Source organism: Cinclus cinclus, chromosome Z (genome assembly GCF_963662255.1).
Source record: "Cinclus cinclus chromosome Z, bCinCin1.1, whole genome shotgun sequence".
NCBI classification, from domain to species: Eukaryota; Metazoa; Chordata; class Aves; order Passeriformes; family Cinclidae; genus Cinclus; species Cinclus cinclus.
The window spans coordinates 64887951-64898673 of NC_085084.1; the positions used below are offsets into that span (position 1 = coordinate 64887951).

The following is a 10723-nucleotide window of genomic DNA, read 5'->3' on the forward strand; positions in this document are numbered from 1 at the left end:
GACAAAGATGATGCCTGTTCTACTTTTAGCACTCTCCCCTTTTCTCACTTTCCTCCCTTTTGTGAGACAGAGGTGCAAGTGCTCTAGAAATTAAGTTGACTCATCTTCAGCTTTGGCTAAAAGAAAGTGGCAGGGGCCACTGTGTTTTGTGAGGAGCCCAAAGCTGTCAGTGTCTGTCAGACTCTGAGGCTGCTCAGCCATCACCTCTGGGAACAATCTTGCCAGAGCTTGGACAAGCAAGAATGTTGTCCCTCTGACTGCTGGTGAAGTTGATCAAGTGAAATTGAGTTAAGCAAATTGCTATAAGCTCTTCCTCTTTGTATGTTTACAGTAATACAGCCTAAGTTAGTTTTGACAATTTCCAGAATTTTCATAATTGCTGTTCTGAACATAGAAAAATAATAGAGCAATAAATTCATTTTTAAGTCTGTGTGCCCTTTACTAAATCTGGCTTCCAGTTATGAAAGACAGATCTATAAAGACAGATCTTGTATCTTCAAGTCCCAAACACCTATTAAAGCACTTCCAAAGACAGAGGTACAAAGTCAGTCTTAAAGAGGTCAGCTATTTTGAGAATTCTAGCCTTAGTAAATAACCTTGTTTTTCTTCCATTATTTGCTTTCTGAACTTGAGATACCTGATTTAAACTATTTCATTTTCAACTTGCTACTTAAATTAACAGGTTTTATTCTTAATAAGCAAACCCACCTTAATTCAGCTCCACAGAAAAATAGTTTTATCTCTTTGCTCTCCCTTTCCATCATTTTAGATGCATATGGATTGTATAATCAGAGAAATTTTTTTACAAGGAATCTATTCAGAACAACACATGTGCATCTTACCCTCTTGTGAAAGGAATAAGCAATGGTACTTGCTGCACTATCATGCACTAACTACGTGGTCCTTAAGGGTTATGTTAAACTATCCATATCTGAGCTTGTTTATGGAAACATTCCTATTCCCATGCTGATCAAATCTCATTAGTCAAAAGAGGATTTGAGTCACGGGAAGAGGTGTATTCTCTGATACACGGTAAGTTTGCTACCACTTCAGGATATAGAAATCAGTGAATATATGCCAGCCAAAAAAAGTGGAATAAACACTCATAATTTGCTTCAGAATCTGATATCCTCAAAATTACAAGAAAACTTTAAGGATGTAAGAAAATTCCAGTAAATGTTTATAGAAGCTGAATGTCAATGTTGAGGGAAAATTAGACTTTATATTATAAGAATGCCCAGTAATCCTGAAAAGCTCTTATTTGAAGGGAGACAAAGCTCTCCCTGACTTTACTCATTTCGGACAGTCACAATTAAATCATCAGGACAATTTCCCAAATAAAGTACTATTAAATGATTGTAAGAATTGTGGTATTCTAGCATGCCACCTTGAAACAACTTACTGAGGCTTTTAGTACAGCCTGTGAGAGCAAAATTATGTTTTATATTTTCAAGAGTTTTCTGAAGTGAAACATCTCAGCATTTTTTTATTTGACAGGATATTTAAGGTCAGAACTTTAAGCTGCTGCTGTTTAAAATATCTGCAATGTTAGCAAGAAGTCACAAGACCTTGTATGGATTCAGAGGGCATTATACTACTGGTATTATCACGGATAACTTTATTGATTCTTGCAGTGAATACTGACTGTTTTCCTTGTTTTCTTACATATCATAACATTATTCTTGATATTTAACTATACTTTCATCAGGCCACATTCTGGTTATCATGCTGCAGTGTCTGTGAAGCACTTACCTTATTTCTCATCTTACATCTGGCAGTGGAAACAATGCTAACAACTCCAACAGAGGCTGGATACAGCCAGCAGTGCCTGTGATTCAGAACCCCATGATCAACATTATCACTCTCCCCACCTCTGATACATATACTGAGAGTAGTACTATGGCAGTGACTGCAAAGATGTCTAGGAAGGGCAGAGACCTCCATAACTACTGCCCGATCTGTACCTAGCTGGGGCAGACCTCTGGTTTGTTGCTCTATCTGCTGGCATAAGGTTGTTTTTTAATCACGATTACAAAAATTCTTCCCCGTTGAGCTAAGTGTTGCTGTGCTTCGTTTCTGCTCAGCTAATACTGACTGCCAGCAGAGCTTTATTTAACACCTGCAGTTAAACAGTTAAAATTATTTCTGTAAGGCCTATCTTAATATAGGTTTCTTTAACTTACAGGTCTGCAGTCTTCTTTTCACTTAATTCCTAAAATATTTTGAGGCAGTCTTTTTTGCTTGGGTGCTTTAGAAAGCAGACAGTAATTCTGTAGGATTGTAATTCAGAGAAAAATTCGGACAGTTCAATAAAATATTGGCCACAATTGGGTGTCAGTAGAATATTTTAAAACAGGCTTAGGAAATTATATTAAGTAGCCCTGAGAAATTACTATTTGGTACTTATTAAAAACACGACAATTTCTACTGTAGACTGCAAAGGAAAACAAAAGTAGAAATTACATAAAATTAAAAATTTAGAGCAACACTATGATAGTCTTTTTGTGCACAGGATTGCAATCAGAATGTGATTCTTAGCTGATTTTCTCTACCTTCCATGAACTTAGGGGAACATAAAATTAACAACTATTTTATAAAAGTAACAGATGCACATGGCTGTCAAATAAGGAGACTTTTTCTCTGAATTTTCCTGAGGAGATTTATGATGACTTTGTCACAGGCAGGAAGGAACCAGAACTAATTTGGTCCAAGCCTCCTGCTCAAAGCAGTGTCAACTACATGAGAGCCATGACCAGCTGAATTCGCAGTATCTCCAAGGATGAAGACTCCAGAACCTCTCATCACACCTGTTCTAATATTCTATCTGCCTCACAGTAAAAAAACAGTTAAAATTATTTTAGATGAAATTTTCTTTGCATTTCAATTTTTACCTGCTGTCTTATCACTGTGTATCATTGAGAATAGTCTGTGTCTTCTTTACACTATTCCATCAGGTGTTTTTTATACGTATTGGTAATATTTCCCTCTGAACTTTCTCTTCTCCAAGCTAAACAATCCCTTGTCTAGCAGCCTTGCCTTGCATGAGGGATGCTGCCTAGCCATATTTAAGGTAGGCCTGCTTTGGATGTCCCTTCCTTCTTTCTACTAGGGAGCCCACTGCTCGACCCAGTATTCCAGATATGGCCCCAACAGCCCTGAGTAGATAGAAAGGATGAGCTCTGTTGATCTGCTGGCAACATTCCCTAAAGCAGCATAGGAGGCTGCTGGCCCTCTTTGCACAAGAGCACAGCACTGCCTCATCTTCAACCTGATGTTCACCAGAACCCTCAAGGTCCTCTTCTGCAAAGCTGCTGCCCCAGCATGTAGTAGTGTAGAGGTTTTTTCCTCCTTAGATTTTGGACTTTGCAATACCAGTCAGAAAAACGAAGAAAAAAATCACTTTCAGAACTATGCTCACACAGATGTACATTGTCATGCACCCCTGAGCTCCTCACACAGTTTTGTTTCATGCAAAAAAAACCCACTGCCAACATATATATCAGACTGTCACAGAGATACTGCCAGTTCTGGTCTCCGTGTGCCAAGTGAACACATTATGTAAGCCTATCAAGTGCTTGAGAATATGTAAGGACATTTACAAAAGTGTGTGCACAGTTGTGCAGACATGTATCTTAAAATACAGTTCTGAGTTATCTCTCTGTTGACATCCCAGACTCAGTGGACCCCACGTATAAAACCAGCTCCCTGTCTGATGAATTCTAACAGATCACCACTTTATCATTCCATAAAGCAGATTCCCCTCCATAACAGAGATCTGCATGTTTTTCTTACTGTTACAAATATTTTTCCTTTCTTTTTCTTGCTGACTCATTTTCTTGTTGTATTTTCTTCAGTTTTGACCATGACAAATAATACTGCCAGGATGCATAATGTAAATACTTTGAGATTTTTAATTTCTGCTATATTATACAGCAGAAAATGTGATGAAAGGACCAAACCTAACTCACCTTCTTCAGAAGACAGCTCATTAAAAATCAGTAACAACTTTCAGTATGCAAGCAGGAATTGACCTGAAGTCCTGAGAAAACCAACACTGTTTTTTTAACGCTGGTTTGAACAAAGGTTTACTTTGATTTGCTTTCCTAAAAGAGCATTAACTAGAATTAGGATATTTCAATTTAGATTATTTTTATTTCTAATCTTTATTCCCCTTTGGTAAAATCTCACAACTACTATAAGAAAAAGATACCAGAGCAAGTGAAGAAGAGGATGTAATATTAACATCTATGAGGCCCTATTAAGTTGGAGACTTAATTTGAAGTTTCCTTTTTCAGTAGGGTTTTTTATTTTTTTTTAGTAAGTCATGACAGTGTAAAGACAACCTTATTCAACCTCAGCATTTTTTGGGTAAAACATGATAATATTTAGGGAAATCACATTTGTCAGATACAGATTGTTCAGATACAGCCTTTGCTTACTGAGTGCTGGGTAGCAGCAAGCATGCAAAGGAAGGCATTGTTCTATGCACAACCTGTTTTTTGTATCTTTGTTTATTATTTTATGAAATCTCTTCTACCAGCAGCTCTAGGTTTGAGCTAGATGGGCTGATATGGTCTAATCCAGTGTGCACTTTATAAGGTTTTATGTTTCCTTGCTACCTCATCTTTTTTTCATCATCTCCTTTGTATTTCTTTCTCTCAGTTTTTAAATCATAAATACGTCTGTCACTTCTTCTGCTTTATAGCTGAATCTGCTCTTGTTGGCATATCAGTGTATCCTTTTCCTACAGGTACACTTGCAACTTTCTCTTGTTCACGTTACATCACTGTCCTACTCTGACATCCGCCTAATATTCCAGAAGTGATATGCCCATGACAGTGTATTTTTTTTTGTCCTTGTGACTTCTATTCTGCTCATCTTCTCCTGCATTTCCTTCTCTTCCCACAACTTCCAGATTTCTTCCCACAGCTCTCTCCCCCAGCACTAGAAGATTAGTTTTTGATTCCTTCCTTCCAAGTCTTTGCATCTTTCCTCTTTGCTACCTTGCTCAGTCTTGTAGGACAAGTGAACTAGGAAAGGAAATAGGTGCCTCTTCTAATTGTCCAAGTCAGGAGTGTATTTAAGAGTCTCGAATGCTCTAGGGCCAACAGGAGTCGGACCAGGTGATCTCCAGATGATCGCCAGAGGTCCTTCTAACCCTAACAATTCCATTATTCTGAGAAATCCCAATATATTCAAAGAGGAACAGCATAACATTAAGGTGCCTGCTAATTTTCCAAGGAAAACACATTACAAACAAGATAAACAAACTTGGTATTCTCTTAGACAACACCACCAACTTCTCAAAGGGAAGAGTGTCCTGCAACACCTCAAGTAAATCACTTAAGAGACTAACTGAACATTACTGATGGCCTTAACTAATAGAATGCTGGTCCCTCATGAAATGTTACAGTCTGGTAACTGAACAGCTACTTGGTATTATTCTTTCTAGGTTACCTGGTGCAGTGCTGTGCGTTCAGAACTAAAGCAGTGAACTAAATAAGCCTTTATCCCATATGCTGACTAACAGTTGTTTCTGAGCAACACACTACCCTCCTGACTATTTAATACTTAGGATGATTTAATGCATTCCTGTTCCTAAGCATTTTTCTTCCTGATACTTTTTCTCCCTATCCAATTAGATTCCTATTCCAGATCCTATTTCATATGCACTACATCAGTCTTTTTGCTGAAGTAAAGACTAAATCTCGGAGGCTATTTATTACTCCTCTCTACTATTTCTTTTCTTGCTGTATCTTCATTTCCCACCTTTCCTCACGAACACATCAAAAAAGTTCATGTCTTATATGGCTTTCCTCAGCTCCAGGAGGGTGGGGATGCAGAGGACATCTTGTAAAATGTTTGTCAAATCAAACAAGCAATTTCCAGATAGTTTCTAACACCTTCCAGTTATTATGGATATCACAGTATTATCAGAGTTATTTAAAACAGTTTTAGATTAGCCAAATGTCAATCTCGCAGCAACTGCACAACCTTCAGGACATCTTTGTGTATATGACAGACTTCCAGCTGCAAAATGATTGCTTAAAAAAATCTGTGCAGTTTCTAAATGAGCATGTATTAATTTTTTTCTTTACCGGGGAAAAATATTTTAGAAGTTACAAAATAGGTATTCAAATGTATCATTTTGGTTTATGCCAGTTTTGAGTCTGAAAGCACACAAGATAATTTCACTACTGTTTGTTTTCACATTTTCAATCTACTGGTTAAAAAGAATTATGTCTATTTATTTTGTGTTTCTTTTTAAAAGTTCCCAATGACTTAAATATTTAAAAAACACATCTGAGGAACAAATCAGAAGTCACAAAACCAACTTAAGTGACTTTGCACAGTGTCTTACTTGAAAATGGTGACAATTACAGTAAAACATCCAACCAATATCTTCTTCTGATTGGCTTGTTAGTTTGGGCTCTCCTTATATATCATGCCTTTAACAGATTTATTTTATATATTAAAGTGTCAGCAGGGATTAGGCAGAGCTACAAAAAAACGTTTTTTTTTTTTTTCCTAGTGGTGCACAATGGCTTGTGGTAGATAAGACAGATGCAGAAAGTTTTGACCAAGTGTAATCAGAAAGACATGACTCAGGTGGTACATGCATAAATACAAATGCCCCAGTCAACATACTGTGAAGAACCCACATGGAATTAGCAGCACGAATTCCCATTTTTCAGGAAACAGCTATTTATGCTGGTTGATCTTGCACTGAGGCATAGTCTCAAGTATGTGATAATACATTCTGTCACCATGGAAAGGAATGAACATAATGTAATATCAAAGAATAAATTAAAACATTACATGCTGGCAAAGCTTTCATTCTTATTTCAACACAAACAAATGTTTAAAAACATGTAGAAGGTAAACAAGTTCTCAGACAAGTATTTGTATTCCCCTTTCTCAATTTTCACTTAACTTTGGTATAATTTTGTTGAGTCTCTAGTTGAGCTGAGCTAGTTGTCTCTTAACTATTCCATTAGATATACTTAGTAAAAGACTGAGCAAAAAGCTATTGCTATTTCATCCTTGAAGGGATAGGCTTCCCCCTTGATCTGTAGTGATATGAGGTAAAATCCTACTTGTCTTACATAAAACCATCCAGTGAAATCAGAAGGATAAGTGTCCCCTTGGTAAGGGGACCAAGATTTGATCCAAAATTGTACTATCATAAGGATGTGGACATCCTCCAAAATTTGTGGTCATACACCTCTATGCCTAAAACAGAAACACAAGTTAATGCTTTTCCTGAAAGTTTCCATTAGGTACCATTTAACAAAGATTTGCACATGAATACAGCTTTAATTAGAGAAGTTGCCACCTACCCAGAAATTGCTGCTAGTTTTTGATGAGCCTGATAGGCCATCTCACATCCCCGAGTTCGAGTTTTGTGCAATTCTGCATGTAGAGAAGGACAGGTGACTGAGACATCCCCAATAGAAATGACCAGCTCCCGATAGAGAGCCACCTGGGTATTGAACTCCTGGACAAGCTGAAAAACAAAAATTGTTTACATACATGAGAATTTTTAACTACATAGGTAAAAACAATCCTATTTTTTAAAAACATGCCCAGTCTAGGGCTTCTTCCTGCTGCTCACAATTTCATAGCACACAGGATCAAGAACACACGATTCAATAAATGACTAGAGCCTCCATGGCAGCTGCTTCTTCTGTGAGCTATAAATGTTCATCTGCAGGAAAGTAGTGTTTCTGCTTTTAGTATCTGAATGTGTTTGAGTTATTAGTATTAAATATTAATCAGACAAAAAACCATCTGTTTTACTAGTAGCATGAGGTTATTTTTTGCTATCATAAAAGGCGAAAATATCTCCAGAAATTATTGCCTTTGCTCCTCCTGCTTCCTCATTAACAGCATTTTCAGGGACTGGAATGTAGCATTTGCTTTTAAACTGGCAATTTTGCTAATTTATTTTGTAATGATTTCTGTTCGGTCACTTTCCCTCAACCCAGATTTCTGACTTAAAACTCATCTGCCGTTACTGGCTGAGAAGATGTACCAGACAGGCACTTTCCTGTTAAAATTCCAGAAAGCACCTTTTCTAAAGTGAATGTGGGAAAAAGAAACAAATGAGTAAAAAACACTACAACTTGTACAGAAATCTAATATCCAGCAGATACATACAGATGTTACTGGATAAATGGGTAATTTCAGAGTGATGGAAAGATCGTTATTGTTTAGTTCCACTGATCATGTACATGGAATTCTATTTTAAGGAAATTAAACATTTGCTGTGTTCTGAAGGAATGCACATAAGACCATTTGCTCCACATGGTGGCGGGGGTGGAAGGATTAGAGTAGTAGAACAGAATATTTATTGGTGTTTTGACCTCAATTTCCAAACTACATAAAAACATACAAGAATAATTGCTCCTAATTCTACAGTCATCATTACCACCAGAAGTTCAACACACCCCAACATAAAAACATGCTAAGAACCTGGAGTCTATCAGAGCTACCAATTTTTAAAGCCAAGCACTCCAATTCTCATGCTCAGGAAACAGAGTTATTTCTGCCATATTACATTCATATCCTTCATGCATCCCACTGCAATTAACTATGTAGCTGAGAATTGGTATCAAAAATACTTTTGGCCGTGCTTTCTTGAATTTCATTTTAAGAATAGCAAATAGGCTCATCTGCTTCAGGAGCAGCAAGTCAAACCAAGTGCATTTTCAGTACATCCACACCCTCCCACACTCAGATCCCAAACAAACCCAAAAGCACACACCAACAAACTCCTAGACACAATATTTGCTGAACAAGTCTTCAACTCTAATCATTCTGTATCTTTAGAGAATGCATGAAGGCAATGAAGACGAAAAGAAGTACTATGTTGTGTCACAGTGTGATTATTCTGCATTCTGAAGAAAAGCTTGCATCTTGCAACTGGTAACTGGTTGCACCAGACACATTTTGCCAGTTCTCACCTGACATCCCTTGTTTAAACAGACTCCTTCAGCCACCGTAGTGCTGACCAGGAAAACAAAACCACACATATGTTGCTGAATTCAGATAGAAAACAAGAAAAAAATCCACACTGATTTCACCTCCTGAATTCTATCACAACTTGATAACCCACCTATAAAACATATTTTATTTCTACTCAGTTAATTCTAAAAACTTCTCTGTAACTAACCACATTATGCTATTGGAATGAGAAAAAAGGCAGAACTCAGTAAGATCCACTTGTTGGGTATATTTATAGAGCTGCTGTGGCAGCTTTTGTTCCTCCATGCACTGGGAATTGCTCCCAATCTTGAAGCATCAGAGTGGATAATCTGCCAGCACATTTTTCAGCACCAGAGGAAAAAAATGCCAGAATCCAGCAGAATAGAACTAGCAGCTCCATTTTTCAAGGCTACTGGACAGAGCTTTAGACAGGTATGGATTTGTCATGAAAAGTAGCAGCACCTTCATTATTTCTTCTACGTTTGTCACTAGCTAAAGGGACAATTTTGGGGCCCAGTGTCAAGCTGACTGTAGCTTAAGGAGTCTGAAAGGGGGCATATGGTGTGGATTTGGAGGAAAGTGTCAGGATGCAAGCATTTTGAACATGACTGGGGAAAAACATCTCATAACAGAATGTGACAGTCCATAAATAACACAGACGCAGGTGTTTCACAACTGCAACCAGCTACTCTGGGAGGACTGGTAACAGGTATCATGTATGTCACCGACAGAATTTCAGGGCCTCTCCCTGTCCTGATTAAGAAGGATATTAGGGCAAGCATGTGGTTGCTGTACAAGACCACAGCATGTAGGCAGTGCAGTGATTCATTGGAGGAAACTATTTACTGATTTAGGCTTCAGTGAGCCCAAGCCTGGGTAAGCATTTGGACGGATCAACGGATCAATAATCAACTCCAGCTGCCTTGCGCTGTGTGCCCTGGGGCGAGGACTCCTGCTCCCGCAGGATTGCCCAGGCGCCCGGCTCCGCTCCTTGTCCCAAAGCGGGCTCCCCGCAGGTCTCATCTTCCCTCCCGGCTCCCGCTTTGGAACCGCGGCGAGCTGGGGTGCAGGTCAGCACCCCGGCGGGGGTTGCGGGTTAAAGAACCGTGAAACTGCACGTGATGGGAATAGCCAAGGCGGCGGGAGGAGCAGCACCGCCGCCTGTGCCGAGAGAGCTCGGGAAAGGTAAAAAACTACGGCAAGCCCGCCCGGGGTACCCACCATCTTACAGTCGTCCAGGGTTCTCTGGATCTGGTAGGCGCTATCGGAGCCGCTGCCCCGCCGTTCGCTGTCGCGGCCGTGCGGAGAGGTCCTGCTGCCCTGGAAGATGAAGGCGGCGGAGCGGGGGCGCTTCCTGCGCCCGCTCGGTGCAGCGCTCATGCACACGCATCCGCCGCGCGGAGCCGCCCGCGGGCGCGGGCAGCGCCTTCCCCGCCGCCGCCGCCCCGGGCACGGGCGCAGGCCCGCGCCGCTCGTCGCCTCGGCCGGGCCGGAGCCGCGCCGCTCACGGCAGCGAGCGCGGCTACTGCAGACGATAGCCCGGCGCCTGCGAGAGAGCCCCGGGAGCGCCCTGCAGCATCGCCTCCGCTACCGCGGGGAGAGGCGGAGGGGCTGGCGCCTGCCCTCCTTCAGCAGCATGTCAGTCCCCGCGGAACCGACCCGCCAGTGGCATGCTCCGCCGTCCTCCTTCAAGCAGCCGACGGGGAGGGGGAAGCGCCACCGTGGCCGGGGGCGA

General features: G+C 40.4%; 1 protein-coding gene across 1 annotated transcript in view; it reads right to left on the reverse strand.

Moving 5' to 3' along the window:
• Positions 1 to 10368, reverse strand: part of RGS7BP (regulator of G protein signaling 7 binding protein) — a 33699-nt gene extending 23331 nt beyond the window's left edge. The window contains exons 1-2 of the mRNA XM_062513677.1: positions 10210 to 10368; positions 7341 to 7507 (exon numbers count right to left, since the gene is read on the reverse strand). Of these exons, the coding sequence (XP_062369661.1) occupies positions 7341 to 7507; positions 10210 to 10368 (326 nt within the window). The remainder of the gene's footprint in view (positions 1 to 7340; positions 7508 to 10209) is intronic.
• Positions 10369 to 10723: the final 355 nt, after the last annotated feature.